Source organism: Dromiciops gliroides, chromosome 2, assembly GCF_019393635.1.
Source record: "Dromiciops gliroides isolate mDroGli1 chromosome 2, mDroGli1.pri, whole genome shotgun sequence".
NCBI lineage: Eukaryota > Metazoa > Chordata > Mammalia > Microbiotheria > Microbiotheriidae > Dromiciops > Dromiciops gliroides.
The window spans coordinates 521,296,758-521,314,830 of record NC_057862.1 but is presented as its reverse complement, the minus strand read 5'-3'; the positions used below and the strand labels follow the sequence as shown (position 1 = coordinate 521,314,830).

Below are 18,073 nucleotides of genomic sequence, written 5' to 3'. Positions count from 1 at the left end.
ATTTAAACTCAGGTCTTCTTGAATCCAGGGCCGGTGTTCTATCCACTGCACCACCTAGCTGTCCCCTACAGTAACGTTTTAAGATAGGTCCCCCAAATACTATCATTACCACTTTACAGAGGGTGAAACTGAGGTTCTGAGGCATTAAAGTGACTGCCTTTTCAAATCATGAGAAGATTAGCAAGTAGGGTCTTGGTCATATTCTAGTTCTCCTGGCTTGGGGCAGGGGTGGATGATGGGGGGGGGGAGTGGAGTGGGGAGGGGGGGAGATTGGGAGAAAGCATCTTTAAACTTGTGAAAGAAGCCAACGAAGTTATAAGTTAAATTAAAATAAGCCTAACCCCGCTAACTTGATAAATCCTCATTTCTAGAGGGTCTGGAGTGAAGGGCAGGGTGGTACCCCAGTAATTCTACAATTAGCCACTCCCTAAATGCCTAAACATATATCTGTCTGGGGTAATGTGGTCTGTCAGATTCTGGAGAGCCCAACAACATGGCAAAATGGAAAAAGCATTGATCTGGAGTCAGAAGACTGAGTCTCATACTTAACTACCTGTGTGATCTTAGTTCAGGTGCTTTCCTCATCCCCTTGCCTCAGTTTCTCCATTTTGTAAATGAGGCAGTTCTAAGGACATTGTGCTTCCTTACAAGTGAAACAGAGAGAAAGAGGGAATATTAACTCCTGTATTCCTACCACCAGGTAAAAGATATTCTCATGGACATCACTGGAGGAAGCAGCCATAGCTACTGAAGACAGAGAAAATAAAGTTCTCATTTCCAAAAGTTGAATCATCAAATGGTTCAACATTGGAGAAGGTGTTTTTCTCAGTAGAAATGGCATTAAAGAAGATTCATTATCACCTGCTTTGCTACATTATCTTAAGGATTATGGGAGCCTTCCATTTGACTCAGAGCTGAAACTAACATGTGCTGCCTCCCCATTAAAGTGAGCTCCTTGAGAGCAAGGACTGTCTTGCTTGACTATTTGCTTTGCACACAGTGAGCGCTTAAATGTCTTTTCATTTTCCATTCACTCATCTTTAAGGTCCCTTCCAACTCTAAAGTCTCATGATTCTTAAATCGATCCTCATTATGTTAGACTAGTTAGGTAGGGGGAGATGATGAAGTCTGAACATGGAACATTTTAAAACAAATACAATTAAGTACTTTTGAGTACATACAGTGTTGATACTATTAGGAGACAACCTGTTTTCCAGAGCTAAGGCCCAGCAAGCAAGCTGTGCCCTGAGCTTGGCATAACAACAATCCTTTGCGTTCACCCTCTGAATGAACACTGCTGCAACTAAATCACAGAACATATGGTCCCTGATTTGGGGCAAGCACCAACAGGTCCAGACATGAAGCCCTGTTACAAACGGACTTTTTGTCACTAGACAACCTTGCCTCACTGTTGCTGTTATGCCTCACCACTGTTGCTACACTACATTGACTCTATGTCTAGCCACAAGCATATAAATGAAGGTTCAGCCACATTAAAGCTGTTCCCCCACTAGAGACAGGGCCCTGGCACATGTGCCTATATCCCTTCCTTGCCTGCAAGCTTGCAAGCATTTCTCTCACTTTTAAATTAAACTTTTGTTTGATTCCTGAATCTCTTGTCTCTAGCCTGCTATGTTTGGCTCTGACCATCCACAGGTTACAGGCAGGTTTGGTCCAGTTGACATTAATTGGTGTCAGAAGTGGGATTGGACAGAGAACCAGGTTTTTGAACTCTCCAGTACCAGTGGGAATGGACTAGGTAGAGATTTATTTCTCTGGAGTCCAAACCCCCACCCCCGGTCTGGTGATTCCTCTGTCCTTGTCCCTGATCCAATCCTCCCAGCTCCCACCTGGGTCAAGCTTGACATTCCTTGTGAGGAAAACTCTCAGGCCCTCCAATTCATCTCACATTATGCTGGGAAAGATATCCTTTCTACACACTCTGATCCCCTAACCAGCTGCTCCTGCCTGTTCTGTTTGGCTCCAGGGTCTGCAGATCAGGAAGCTCTTATCTGCTCTGTTCTGGCTTCACACACTGTGCCCCACCATTACCCCATCTCCAGCCCTCACAAATTAAGAGAGTGTTCGGTTAAACTGGTAAACACATGCCCGGCTATGGACTGTAACTTCACACTTTGTTAGAACTTTTGGTATCTCTTTGTATTTGTCTTGTCATTTTGTTTGTGTTTGTGTCTTTGTAAAACGTAAAATATCTGTGTCTTTTTTGTGTTGTGAGCTAGATTCTGTTACTTTGAAAGATTTAAAATGTAGCCAAGCCAGAAAAACTTCTAAAGGCTGTGGCCAAAGACTTTAGAACACTAGGAAAGATTAATGAACTTTCATATTTAAGGAACTGTCCCAGTAAGCAGGACTAACTCCCACTTGGAGATTAGGTGATAAGAAATAAAGTCAGGTAGTCAAAATTTGTAGAACTGTTAAAAACATCTTGTAGATTTTAGAGGTTTGAAGATTTATCATTTTTAAGATTGCAGGGGAGGGGGCAGCTAGGTAGCTGGAATCCAGCCCTGGATTCAGGAGGACCTGATTTCAAATTTGACCTCAGCCACTTGACACTTACTAGCTGTGTGACCCTGGGCAAGTCACTTTGGGTAATGCCAGGAACCCACTCCCCTCTGAAACATCTTAGTAAGTTTTAAGCTTACTCCTCTATAGAATTTGTTTTAAGGAAACAGAAGGATTAAATTTTATAAAAGTTGAAAAGTATGTGGAAAGATTGATAACTTCTTTGTTGTAGGGCAATGAAAGAAGACAGCTAGTTTGAAAGTAGTCCCAGAGTGAAGAAAGAAAAAAAATATAGATAAATGATTTGTACCTTATAGCCACCTCTTATTAACCCTTCCTTGATCAGAGACCCTCTCCCTCTTGTTCTGTTAACCCTTCCTTGACTCAGATCATGTCCCAAATACAAGTGTTAAAAAAATGCTGGAAAAAATGTAGGAAAACTTGAATTACATTCTGGTTGCAGATATTTATTAGCTGTGTAATCTTAAGATCTATGTTTTCCCCAGGTTCCTGATCTATAAAGAGAAAAACAATAATGGTACCCACCTCCTAGGGCTATTGTAAAGATCAAAATGATATAATGATTGTAAAGTGCTTAACACAGTGAATGGCATATACTAAGCACTATGTTATTATTATTTCTTTAATTAAATGTAATTGTTCCATACCTGATAATTTTAAAGTTGTTTTAAAATTCCAAAGGTAATAAAAGCAATTATTTTTATGTGTGATAATTTGGAAATGCAATTGATATAATCTGAAGTTTTGTTTCATGTTTAAAATACATGATATTGTTTGTATTAATATTACATTTTAAAATTCTCCTATATTGTGAAATTTGAGAGACCATTGTAACAGAAATGCTGTTAGACAAAACTTTCCTTTTAATCAGGATGCTATTATACATGAATTGGGCTTTTAAAAGGATGTGATAAAGATAGATATTTGAAAATCATTAAAAATTCAATGAGGTATTTTGTTATAAAACAGATAATAATAATAATAGGTCTACTATAATTGCAAATTTTCAACTGAAAATTTTTTGCTATTATAAAAGTGTATATGGTGGTTTAAAAGTGTATGTGGTGTATATTAATGATGAGTCAACTATCAGGTATTTGCTGTGTGTCTGAAGCAGTTTTAATTTATAAGTAAAAGATAAATGGAATGTTAATTGTTAGGGAAACATGAGGAAAGATATTTAAGCCCTAAGTTATGATTAGTGAAATTTTGCTATTTAAGGTAAAAATTCATAGGATTGTAACGTACTATTGTTTTGAGCTTTAATTACAGGGATAGTTGTCTGAATTGTCATGAAGCCAATAATAGAAAATGGCATGTGCTGCAGTCTGGGAACTGCTAAAGATGGATGTCTGTGCCTGGGAAAACTTTTAGGGATGACTTTGGCATGGCCCAAGGTAGGATTCTCAAAGCTCTATTTCCCTATTGCCCTTCCTTGCTAAAAAATAAATTTCCCTACCTGGTTAATCCTGAGTCTTGCCCTGTGACTACATGAGTGACTGTCAGATACAAGTGATGAGCTAAGGGAGTCCCTCCTCCATCCTATTATGATATATGACATTGTTATAACTATGTCCCTTCTTTTCCTTTTTTTTTTTTTGTGAGGCAATAGTGGTTAAGTGACTTGCCCAGGGTCACACAGCTAGTAAGTGTTAAGTGTCTGAGGCTGGATTTGAACTCAGGTCCTCCTGAATCCAGGGCCGGTGCTCTATCCACTGTGCCACCCAGCTGCCCCTTTTCTTTTCTTTTTATAACAAATTTCTATAATCAAGAAGTTTTATAAGTACAATACTAATTTTATTAAATAACAGATTGATACTGACTTTTGAGTTACTGAAATAAGATCCAACTATGAATTTCTTACAATTTTAACCTGTATTTGTGACAAAATTATCCTGCTAAGGGGAAAATGATTAGACAAAGTAATAAGACAATTAGGTAATGTGAAAATTTTCTAAATAAGTGGAATAGCAAATTTTGAGAAAGCAACAGGATTACACTGTTTTCTCTAAGAACTATATAGAGATTTATATACTTGGCTTTCAAATGTATCTATCATGGAAATTCAGGCTTTGAGTATGTTTTAGTAATAAGTTCTCAAATTGAATTAAGGATTTTATGCATACATTGTATTAATTAAAGAAAATGAAATTATGTTCCCATTTTAAAGTGTCAGTCTGACAATTTTAAAAGGCAGAAGAACTCATTTTCAATAGGACACTCATAAATTTTAAAAAGATTTTTATGTCAGATACAGGATTTAGGTAAGCATAGAAATAGCAAATGGTACATAAATTGAAATTCTCTGAAGTTTCAAGATTGGAGAACCAAATTTAAGTGATTATACTAAATTATATTAAGTCAGAATTATCTAGGAACCTCTAGATTTGGAACCAAAGAAGCAGAGCCCCCTTTAGAGCTGTCTTGAGAATAAAGCCAATTGTCTAAGAAAAGATATCTAAGGACCAGATAACTACATCAGACATCAGGGTCTCAAAATGTGCTGGTTAAATGGACATTGAGAATGGGTTACTAAGATACAAGAAGACTTACTTGATGTTAGTGAACATTGGTGAGAATCATCATATTGCTTTCACCTTTTTTCCCAAGATGTTTTTGTTTGTTTTCTTGGTTACGTTGGTGACATGTAAATCTCCCTTTTCAAAATTAGTCTACTATGAGCCCTCTAAGTACTTTGATCTGTTACATGACATTAATGTGACCTGACAATGTAATTATGATAATGAATTTATGGAAAACTTTATTGCATCGTTTGAACCTAGCCCTGCATTGCTAGGAAACTGGACCTTCTCTAAGTCTGTTTAGAGATGCTGACCTGAAACTCAGATCCAAAGATTGGTGCAAGGAGTTTTCTCACAGTTGTACACTTCAAGTAATCCATAGGTCAATCATTGTTTCTAAGGGCCCCTACCAGGTCCTTCTGACTACTTCCATAGATGCCAAACTTGTGCATGTGTACTCCTGGATCATCAGAAGAAAGTCCCTGCTTCTGAGTGGATGGCAGAACCTTTCAGGGACCTCAAGACATCTCATGGCATCTTGGCTTATACCTGCCTTTCCTTTACTAGCCAAAAGGGTAGGGGTCCTTTCAGCCCCCCTCCCTTTGGCTGAAAGAGGAACGTCAAGATACTATTAGGAGACACCCTATTTTCCAGAGCTAAGGCCCAGCAAACAAGCTGTACCCTGAGCTTGGCATAATAACAATCTTTGGCGCTTACCCTCTGAATGAACACTGCTGCAACTAAATCACAGAACTGATGGTCTCTGATTTGGGGTAAGCACCATTAGGCCTAGACTTGAAGCCCTGCTTGAATAGCTTTCTGTAACTAGACAACCTTGCCTCACTGTTGCTACACTACATTGACTCTCCGTCTCCCACAAGTATATAAATCAAGGTTCAGTCACACTAGGGGTGGGGGTCCAGCACACGTTTTACCCTCCTTGATTGCAATCCATTTCCCTCACCTTGAAATGAAACTTCTGTTTGATTTCTGACTCTCCTGTCTCTAGCCTGCTCTGTTTGGCTCTGGCCATCCATAGGTTAGAAGCTGGTTTGGTCTGGTTGACAACAGTAACTTACAGAGATAAGAGTTGTCTAGAGGTAGCTAGATTGGTTCAGTGGACAGAACACTGGGCCTGGAGTCAGGAAGAACTGAGTTCAAATCCAGAATCAGACACACTCTAGTTGTGTGACCCTGGACAAGTCACTTACCCAGTTGTCTCCAAGGCAAAAAGAGGTTGACTCAGTGGATAGAGTACTGGCCTTGGAGCCAGGAAGACCTGCATTCAAATCTGGCCTTAAACACTTACTAGCTATGTGATCCTGGGCACTTAGTCTCTATTTGTCTTAGAAGCAATTAGGTGGTCCAGTGGATACAATGCTGGGCCTGAAATCTGGAAGACCTGAGTTCAAATCTAGACTCAGACACTATCTATGTGACCCTGGGCAAGTAACTTAACCTCTGTTTGCCTTAATCCACAGGAAAAGGAAATGACAAGTCCCTCCCAGTATACCCCATATGGAGTCATGAAGAGTCAGGCATGACTGAACAACAGCAATAACAAGGGTCTTCTGCAACGAACTAATTATAGTAAAAATAATTAATTCACATTTCTATAATGTTTTCTGATCTATAAGTAGTAATGATATGACATGAAATAGGAGAGCAATCTCCTCACAACAACCAGGGAAAGTAGACAAGAAAGGTGGGCAGGGGAGTAAGAGGAAATGGAGGTAGAAAGAAGAAAAGGAATTTTCCTAGGTTTATCCAGCTTTTGAGTCCCCAAAATGAGACTTTCCTTTTTACTCAGTATGATATGACTGCTTTTCACAATTGTCTATCACAATTTACAATTGAGTACTTCCAAAGAGCTTGTAATTACTTTGCTCTTAAGTCTTCTAAGCATTTCTTCTTTTTCTTTTTTTTTTTTTTGAGAGGCAATGGGGGTTAAGTGACTTGCCCAGGGTCACACAGCTAGTAAGTATATCAAGTGTCTGAGGCCGGATTTGAACTCAGGTACTCCTGACTCTAGGGCTGGTGCTTTATCCACTATGCCACCTAGCTGCCCCCAGCATTTCTTATCTCATCTTGCTTCCTTTGTATTTTGCTTAGCAAACCAAGTCCTCTGGCTACAAATTCTGAACTAATGAGGCTTTAGGACATAATGAAACAGAAACCCTAGGCCCATCCATCAACATCTGCCTAATTCAGGCATTGCCCTATTTGGTAGCAATGATTCCTCTTAATCAAGAGGACAGGTAGAATAGACAATCCAAAAGCTCTATGTGTGTCTGTGTCTGTGTGTTCATACATGTGCATGTGTGTCTTTCTATGTAGCCAAGTACATAAATATGTGCTTATATTGGTATCTAGAAAGCAATTAAAAATGTAATAGAAAATTTTTCTCGCTAATTATGTCTACCTCAGGTTGGTACTAAAACAAAATTGCAATTAACAAAGAAAAGGAAAATGGCAAATGTTGGAATGGCTGTAGGGAAAGAAAACATTCTGATTTTGGCAGAGCTGTGAACTGGTACAGCCATTACAGAAAGCAATTTGGAATTATGCCTCCAAAAGTTATTAAACTATGCATACCCTTTGACTCAGTGATACCAATATAGGTTTATTATCCCAAAGAGATCATAAAAACAGGGCAATGTCCTATATGTACATATGTATGTATATATTGTATGTGGAGAGAGAGAAAGACAGAGAGAATAGTTTTTTTTGTAGCATAAAAGAACTAGAAACTAAAGGATACGCATCAGTTGGGGAATGACTTAAATTATGGTATATTAATATAATGTAATATTTTTATGTTGTAAGAAATTATGAAAGAAAAGGCTTCAGAAAAATATCAAAAGATCTGTATGAAGTTATATAGAATTGTGAGAATAATTTTTGTTATGATAATATTATAAAACAAACAATTTTGAAAGACTTAAGGTTTCTCATCAATGCATCAATAAACCAAGGTTCCAAAGGACCAATGAAGAAGAATGCTACCAGAGACCCAGTTGTTTAATGTTTACTAGCATATCTCTAGGTATTCAGCTTCAAATCCAAGGCTCTCCTGAATGTGCAACCCTATCTCTTATTCCTATCTTGTCCTCCTGATAGGAGCAACTGATTAGTTGTCCTTTTCTTATTCCTTTTTTTGGGGGCGGGGAGGGGAGGGCAATGAGGGTTAAGTGACTTGCCCAGGGTCACACAGCTAGTAAGTGTCAAGTGTCTGAGGCCAGATTTGAACTCAGGTCCTCCTGAATCCAGGGCCGGTGCTTTATCCACTGTGCCATATAGCTGCCCTCCCTTTTCTTATTCTTAATGCCTTTTCCTCATCCTATAAAAGTGGTTACAAAATCTCAAGGAAATTACCATGACTCCATATAGGACTTTGTCAGACTTGTCCCATAATGCAACAGTGTTTAACCACCCAAAAAACCCTAGAATCATAGACAAGACCTCAGAGGTCATCCAGGCTACTTTACATGACTTTAGCATAGACCATTTATTACAAATAGTATTTTATCACACCCCAAGTCAAAGGTTCCCAGTTTTAGTTTTAAGAAACTACCATATATCTTTAATATCAAATTACTGGGAGAAGTAGGAGATTGGTTTAGAAATCTTATCAGAACCCTCATGGAGGGGTATATATTTAGTACATATTACAGCCTATAGGCTGTTAAATTACAAGAGTTCAATTAAAGTGCTTCCTATTATCTCAGGAGGTATCACTCACTCAATTGAACAAATAGTATGGGGCCACGGGCATTAGGGCTAGAAGGGACTTAGAGATCATATAATCCAACTGTCTCATTTTGCAAATGAGGAAACTCATGCCTGCATAGGTGAGTTATTTGCCTAAGGTCAAAGAAGTAGTAAAGGATGGATTGAGGATTTGAATTCAAATTTCTAGCTCCAAGTCAAAAATTCTTTCTATTTTAGAACTATACTATACATCTATTTATTAAGTTTACACATAAAATTAATTTTTTTATTCTTCTTTGTCTAAAAAAAAGAGAAACAAACTTTACTTTCATTATTTACTCCTTCTAGAGGGCAATTCAAAAGAATACAATATAATACAATACAAAAAGGGCAATACAAAAGAAATCCATCTTGAAATTCATACAGGAGAATGGATGGATGGATGGATGGATGGATGGATGGATGGATGGATGGATGGATGGATGGATGGATGGATGAAAAAAAGAAAGAATTCCACATGGGGATCTGGTTACCAGAGAACAATTAGGATCTAAACACTGTAGGCAGTTTCACTTACCCTTGCCTTAGGGCCTGATAACAGTATAATGCTTATGCCCTAAAATCTTTGTCATACAACATTTTGAGATAGGATGAAAGATGGGAAATATCCCTAAATGAAACAATGAAAAGTTATAGGGATTCAAAAATTCTTGGGAATCCCTAGATCTGAGAGCTTCTCTATCCAAACCTTACCACTTGATACCCCATGAGTGTCCATGATAACATTAATGTGATTTTCCATCTTCAAGTTATAAAAGGAAATCTTACTTGGAAATGTATTTATCTTGTCCACATGGGACTAGAGTGGTCTGGCTGCAGTAATCCATTCTCAGTGCCTTCTTTCATTAGGAGGAGAGATCTACAGTTGGAAGAAGAAGAGAAAGATTAACCTCATTAGGTTAATGTACATGTCTTTATTTGTGTTCTAGAAAGTCAAATAAAAACCCCAACCAGGAAGACTGGCGAGTCCACTATTATGCAAACCATTTTCCCCTTGTAAGAACCATCCCCAGAGTCCATCAGTATGGGTAAAGAGGCCAACTATGGCTCTTCCCCAGGCCCCGTCACTCAACAAGGCTAGAAAAATGTCCAACATTTGGCTATTGTTGCAATGTACTTAAGAGTTTCAATGCAATGACCTTCTAGAAGGCTCAAGACCTTTTTGGCACTATTCACAAAAAACTTCCCAGAAGCAGGTATATAGAAGACAGAAGGAATTACCTAAAGATTCACCCACATTAGTGATTCCCATTCTTTGTGGGAATTTTTAAAGAATAAAAATAGCTAATAGTTAGCATTGATATAGTGCCTATATATGTGCTACTTGTCTTACAATTATTATCTCATTTGATCTTCACAGCGATACTTGGAGATAGGGAATATTATCACCATTTTATAGCTGAGGAAACTGAAGCAAACAGGGGTTAAGTGATTTGCCCAGAATCACACAGCTAATAAATATCTGAGGCTGCATTTGAACTCAGCTCTTCCTGCATCCAGGCCACCTACCAGCCCAGAATATGTTAAATATTTTCTTTTAACAGAAACAATTGACATTTTTGTTAGAAATTCACAGGTAGAAAATGTGTTGAAGTTTGCAATGAGAAATTGGACTGATGAGGCAAAAATGCATTCCCAAAGAAGAGCCTGTTGCCAACAACTCAGTGGGAATCTGATTTCAAACTAAGCTTGAATCCACCCCCTTTATGACTACTAGTCATCAATGAGAGTGCAAATAAAGCATAGGATTTAGAATTAAAGGAACTTTGGAGACCACCCCCAGCTATCTCAGCTGTGGTCTCCCAAGGTATCAATCATGGAGTCACTAAAGAACTGGGAAGGGAGAGATAACACTTGGTCCAACATCCTCATTGTACATATAGGCAGTATAAGGCTCCAAAAGGTCAGGTGACTTGCTTGCTTAAGGTCACATGGGAAGTGAGTGGTCTATCCATAGACACTGTCTTCCATGCTACAAACTGTGTAACCTGGGGCAAAGTCCTCCTCAGCCTTCCTAGTTGGCATTTTTCTGAGCTATAAATGAAGGGAGTAGATCTGACCATCTCAATGCTCTTGACCCTTAGAATTCAGGGTTCTTGGCTCCCAAGGTCTCATCCTTCCTGCTGCATTAAGCTGACTCACTTGCTTCTCAGTGGTCTAAACTCAACTCCCTCTTATCATAATTTTGTGGATTTTAGAGCGGGAGGGAACTTAGAAATTATCTTGTTCATCTTCACTTTTCTTTCCAGATGAAAAAATTGTAAAGAGTCAGAGGCTGAGTAACTGGCACAATGTCACAGAGGTAGTAAGAAATCATCAGGGTTCAGCAAGCTCTACTTCACAACTAGAGGAAGAATCAACATCAACAGCCCCCAAAACATATGTAAAATATATAAATATATAAATATATAATATACATACATACACACATATACACATATACATACATACACATACATGTATACACACATACACACAAACAAGTGTGAATCACGACAAATACTCAAGCCCAGGTTTTCTGAACCCTCTTTCTAATACGTGGAAAATTCCTCCGACACTTCCCTCAACCCCAAATCTCAAACATGCACAGAGAGGGAAAAGGAGAGGGAGGAGAAGGAAGGCTTATGAGGACGGAATGTAAATTGAGCTGGACACTTTGTCCTCAGGGTTACTTTTGTTTCAAGGCCTGCTGAGGCCCTGCTCTTAGTCTAAGATTTAAAACCTTGCTGGGCAGGGAGAAGATGAGGTACAACACCCAGGGTGCAATCAGCCAGCCTGCCCTATGATTAGTTAGTGTTTATAGAGACATCTTATTTTCTAAAACATTTCCTAAGACGCTTATTGTCATTATTTGACATAAGGCAAGGTGGCTGTAACCAAAGGGAGAGACATGAGGAGCGCCTTGCCCAGATCATTTGGGATCCAAGAAACAGGGATGAAACTCAGTGCCTGTAAATATTAAGAGACTAATATACACAAGGCACTATGTCTAACCCGTGACTAAAATGGAAATTTATGAAAGCATTGATCAGTTTAATCAAATGGCTAGAAGAACAAGAGAGAAGGAACAAGACCACGGAGTAAAGAAAAGAGGTAACTCAAATTTGTTTTTTCTACAGATCTTTGGCAGTGAACAAACCTTGTCAAAAGCCTTTTAAAAGTCTAAATAAATTACATTCACTGGCTCCCCTGCTGATTTACCCCCTTCCAAGAATCCCAGGCCTGATTTCCCCTTACAGAAATTATACTGCCTTTCGCTAGATAAATTACATTTACTTCAGCCCTGGGTGATTCTTCCCTTAATTATAATTTCTGCCAACTTGCCAAGAATGGAAATGAGACTCACTGGTCTCCAGTTCCCAGGGTCCCCCCCAGCAGTGCTTATGAATGGAAGTCACGTTGACAAACTGCCAACACTGGGGCACAGTAGCCGTCTGTAACAGGTTACACATTTTGGCCAAAAGTTCCTGCTTTCCACAGTTCCCTGGGAGCTCTTGGGAAGATGCCACCTGATCACAGTGATTTTATTCACATTTAGTTTGTTCAATTGAATCTAGAGCATCCTGTGTATTTACTGTGACTCGAATATGTCCTACTTGCCTGGTCAAGAGACATTTTGGGAGTGAGAATCTCTGTAACATCATCAAATGCCTTGGAAAAGAATTCATTTCATCTCTACTCTGTCATTTCCGATGCGTTCCAATGGGAGAACAAGACCCAGAGGTAGAGAAGACCTTGGGAATCAGATAATCATAGAGTCATAGATCTGGAGCCAAGAACAAAGCTTAGTAGTCCCAGGGTTCTTAACCCAAGGTCCATGAACTTTGTTGTTTTTTTTTTTTTTAATATTTTGGAGGGCACTTAGGTAGCACAGTAGATAAAGCAGCAGCCTTGTATTCCAGAGGACCTGAGTTCAAATCTGACCTCAGATACTTGTCAAATATTTTGTTAACTATCTTTCGATATAATTGGTTTTTCATTGTAATCCTATGCATTTTATTTTATGCACTTAAAAACATTATTCTGAGGAGGGGTCCATGAGACACACAAAAAAGTTTAAGTGAACTTGATCCAGTCCGTGCTCCTCATTTTACAAAGGAGGAACTTGACAGACTTCCCTTGTCCCATCCTTAATGGGTCTAGGTTCTGTGTGGCTTTATCTTTGCTCTCCAGATAAGGCACACTCTGAGTGAGGAGTAGCAAGTCAGCACCAAGGTCAAAGGAAAAGCTCACTGACTGGTCAGTGACTGCTCATGGGACTATCAACTCTGTATCACACATCCTTGAACTGTAAGAGAACAACTTCACAGCTGGGACTGTCAGAGGGGAGGAGGGGATGGGGCGCTGGGGAGGAATAACAGATAAAGGAGTCCCAACCCTTGAGTCACTGACAAAATTCTTCCCTTGTTTCTCACAAGCTCACTCCTCCCAATATGGCTCCTCTCCATGGAGATTTCCAGGGAGGACACACTTCCCCGCTGTGCAGATGCTCACCAGTGGTCCAGACACCCAGGTGTGACCTCTGAAGTCTTTCACAGAGACACACCCCAAGAAAACAAAGCAAGCCAATTCCCCTCCAGTCCTAATGTTCCGCTTTCGCCAATCCTGAGATGAGATGGAGACAGAGAGTCTAATGGAAATCCTCCAAGTTAGGCTGGAAAAACCCTATCCAAAAACAATTCTCTTCATAAGAAAAAAGCAGAACCCTCAACACAGCTATTAACCCTTGATTTTCCCTAATAACTCAAGGCAGCCCTAATGCCCTAGGACTAGAGGGGCAAAGAAAGGGTGAAGCTACAGGCCAGCGTTCCCCTGGCTCCATCAGAGCATGGGGAAATACAGAAAACTCCAATTTTGACCTCAGCCTCTCCTGGGTAAATGTCATATACTTTCCTTTCTAGTCAAGCAACTAAAATCTTATATCACAGGAAAGATTCTTTCAATTACTGGGGCCTACAGAGAATAGGGAAGAAAAAATCCCAAAACCAGAGCTGGGAAGTCTTGGGCAAGAACAAATAAAACCAAAACAAAACAAAACAAAATCCCCTCATACTTCATGGATTCCTTAAGTTTGGCAGAAATAACTTCGAACAATAATCCAAAAAGAAAAGAAGAGACTTATGGTGGGTGTAAATAGTCTGAGAGAGATAACCAAAGACAACAAGTACTCAAATAGTGGTGTGAAAGACATTGAAAAAGGCCTAAGACTAGAAAAGGAAAAGGACTGGCCACATGGTAAGAATTGGACTATTTGGGAGACCAATGAGACCAATGGTGTATTTGGTACTTATACTGCCCCACTTGAAGGATCCATTGTTTGGCTGAGGTAGTCTTCCTCTATCAAAGCAGATAACTCTAGACTTTAGCCAAGTTTTCCATGAGTTGCTATGGCTGAAAAAATGCATTATTCTAGGGCTAATCTGGTGAGCAGTCTCTTCTCCAGCAGTAAGACATACTAAAACTAGACTTGGAATTAGAAAGATGTGGGTTCAAAGGGAAAAGGACCCACATGTACAAAAATATTTATAGCTGCTCATTTTGTGGTGGCAAGGAATTGGAAATTGAGGGGATGCCCATCAATTGGGGAATGGCTGAACAAGTTGTGGTATATGAATGTAATGGAATACTATTGTGCTGTAAGAAATAATGAGCAGGTGGATTTCAGAGAAACCTGGAAGGATTTACATGAACTGATGCTGACTGAGAGGAGCGGGACCAGGACAGTATCAACAACATTGTGTGTTGATCAACTCTGATAGACTTGACTCTTCTCAGCAATACAATGGTCCAAGATAATTCCAAGGACTCATGATAGAAAATGCTCTCCAAATCCAGAAAAAAAGAAGCATGGGATCTGGATGCAGATTGAACCATACTGTTTCTACTTTTTTTGTTTTCCTTTTTTGAGGTTTTTCCCTTTTGTTCTGATTCTTCTTTCACAGCATGACTAATGCAGAAATATGTTTAATGTGATTGTACATATATAACCTATTATCAGATTCCTTGCTGTCTTGGGGAGGGAGAAAAATCTGGAACTAGAAATCTTGTAAAGACAAATGTTGAAAACTATCTCTACATGTAACTAGAAAATAATAAAACACTTTTATGATTTAAAAAAATTAATAAATTATTTTTTTAAAAACAAGATGTGGGTTCAAATGCTGCTCCTAGTTATTACTAGCTATGTGGTCTTAGGCAAGACACTTAACCCAGCCTCCTAGCATCTGTATAATTAGAAGGTTGGACTCGTTATCCTATAAGGTCTCCTTCAAGTTATAAATCTATGATCCAGGGGGGCAGCTAGGTGGCGCAGTGGATAGAGCACTGGCCCTGGAGTCAGGAGTACCTGAGTTCAAATCCGGCCTCAGACACTTAACACTTAACTAGCTGTGTGACCCTGGGCAAGTCACTTAACCCCAACTGCCTCACTAAACACACACACACACACACACACAAAAAAAAAAGGGTAAAGTAAATCTATGATCCAATGATCAATCAATCAACAAGCATTTATTGGCAGTACTCATGCTCCAATGGCATGGCCACTGATACCAAGGCACCCCTTCCACACAAGAAATAGCAAAGGGTATCTTTAGTTAAGGACTGTACATTGGTTACCCATGAGATATTAAAGTTATAGGAAAGATTATATGGCAATTTAAGGTTTACAAATCTCTTTACATATATTATCTCATTTGGGCTTTACATCTCAGTAAAGTAGGCGCTATTATTGTCTCTATTTTACAGATAAGGAAACTGAGACTTGGAGAGATCATGTGACTTGCCGAGGGTCATGGAATTAGTAAATATCTGAGACAGGATTTGGATATTAGATAGACTGTCAGCTGAGGATTTAAGTGAGAAAATAGACAGGAACTTCACCAGAGTAGTTAATGAGGGCTTGGGATCTGTGTCAGGGGTGGAAACACGTACACAGATAAAATTACAGATCCACACAAATACCAAAATCTCCTTAACTACAGAGGAATCATTTCTGGGTGGAGAAGGCTACCAACAAAATGCATTTCTCTCTTCTCAACACCATCTTAAAGTCTCATTTTTCCAAGCAATGTGGCAGGAGCTGGATCCAGGAAGTACTTCTCTCCCACTACCAAAGACAGAACAAATATAGATTAGAGAAGGAGGGAGAAGGTAGTATGCAACAGGTCAAGCTCCCTAGAAGGAATAGTGGAAGGGAATCTATGTATGGTTTGGCACCACAATGGCTCTGGAGAGAAAAGCTAATGGAGTTCCCATTGTTTGGGCCTTTGTCCAGAAGAATAGCCAATATTTATAGTACTGCTTTAGTTTTCAAAGTACTCTGCATGGATTATTTTATTTGGTCCTCAAAGCACCCCTGTAAGGTAGATAAAAGAATTATAATCAACTCCATTTTGCAGATGAGAAACAGCAAATTTAAAACTCAACTCCAAGTCTCCTGACTCCAAACTCTTTTCATAATGCAGTAGCTGCCTCCAACCCATGAGGCCAGTATAGGACCAACTGAATAACTGAGAAGGAACTAACAGATGAAGGGAGAAGGTGAGAGGTTGACACAGGGTGAAGCCCATTCAAAGAGGACTCCCAAAGACTCCAAAGGATCAACACAGGCAAGAGAACAAAAGCCAGCATTCAACATGATATTTCTAAACCTAGTATTAGAGGAGGAACACACCTGTATTTTCCACAACATCTGTTGTGGAGAGAGCTTAGGTTACATTGAGAGGCACGTGATGAAAAACCAGAGAGAGACCTAGTGTAAAAAAGAAAGAAAGAAAGAAAAAGAGACAGAGTATCAAAAACATGGGAGGCACATTCGCTCATCTTCTGCCATGCCCCTGATCATGTCAAGGGTACTCTGAGTGATACATTTTCAAAAGGATATCCATCAGGTTGATCAAGTCTAGAGGATGTCAGCCAGGATTTCCTGTTGAGGGGCCTCAAGCCCATTAATCAACCAAAGGAAGTGGGGATGTTTAGCACAAAGAAGAAAAGAAGATTTAGGGTGGATCTGATCTGTGGAAGAGGGTGCAGACTTGTTCTATCTAATTTCATAAAGCAGGACTAGGAACAGGAGGGGGTGAAAGTTTCAGAGAGGCTGATGTAGCCTCATTTAAAGGAAAAACTTCTTAAGATTTAGAGCTGTCTGAAAATGGAAAAGTATGATTCCTTGAAGGGTGCTGGGTCCCCCTTCACTAGGTCTTAAAACAGAGGCTGTCAGGGGCAGCTAGGTGGCACAATGGATAAAGCACCAGCCCTGGATTCAGAAGGACCTGAGTTCAAATCTGGCCTCAGACCCTTGACACTTATTAGCTGTGTGACCCTGGGCAAGTCACTTAACCCTCATTGCTCCCCCAGCCAAAAAAAAAGGAAAGGAAAAAACCAGAGTCTGTTACCCACTTGGTGGTATCATTATAGAAGAGATTGTTTTGTGGGTTCCGGTTAGGCCAGATGACCTCTAAGGTCACTTCATCTAGTGTGATTGTGAACACTCCAAATGGATCCCCAAGAGACTCTAATAAGTGACTTCTCAGCAGGGAAATGGAACAATGGTGGGGAATTCATGAAGGCCTAGTTAAGTATATACAGACATCCAAGAAAACCAAAAGAAAACAAAGATTTTCCCTATGATTTGGGTAACAGTTTTACAGAATCCAAGGAACAGATTTAAGACAAAAAAGTGAAGCAAATAAGGTTTGACTGAGGAAAACATCCTCCTTCCCCTCTTTCTTTCTATGTCCTTTCCACCCTGAAAAATGCCCCTCACACTAAGGTGTTAGGGACTCAATGTTATTCCTCCCACAGGTACTTAGGTACTTTTTTTTTCAGGGCAATGAGGGTTAAGTGACTTGCCCATGGTCACAGAAAAAGTCAAGTGTCTGAGGCCACATTTGAACTCAGGTCTTCCTGAATCCAGGGCCGGTGCTTTATCCACTGCACCACCTAGCTGCCCCCTTAGTTACTTTTTTTTTAAGTGAGGAAATTGGGGTTAAGTGACTTGCCCAGGGTCACACAGCTAGTAAGTGTCAAGTGTCTGAGGCCAGATTTGAAATCAGGTCCTCCTGAATCCAGGGCTGGTGCTCTATCCACTGTGCTACCTAGATGCCCCCCTTAGTTACCTTTTAAAAGAAAATGGGTTTGGGGGGTTAACTGGAAAGTAGCATGGGAGAGGAGAAGTGGTAGGAAATAACTTTGGAAAGAAAGTTGGAGTCACATTGTGAAGGGCTCTCTAGGCC

General features: G+C 39.7%; 1 protein-coding gene across 1 annotated transcript in view; it reads right to left on the bottom strand.

Annotated features, from left to right (window-relative positions):
- The window catches only part of RASSF2 (Ras association domain family member 2), a 71,897-nt gene that overhangs the window by 31,705 nt on the left and 22,119 nt on the right, over positions 1-18,073 (bottom strand). Inside the window, exon 2 of the mRNA XM_043988205.1 lies at positions 9,606-9,696. Within this exon, the coding sequence (XP_043844140.1) occupies positions 9,606-9,664 (59 nt within the window). The 5' untranslated portion in view covers positions 9,665-9,696. The remainder of the gene's footprint in view (positions 1-9,605; positions 9,697-18,073) is intronic.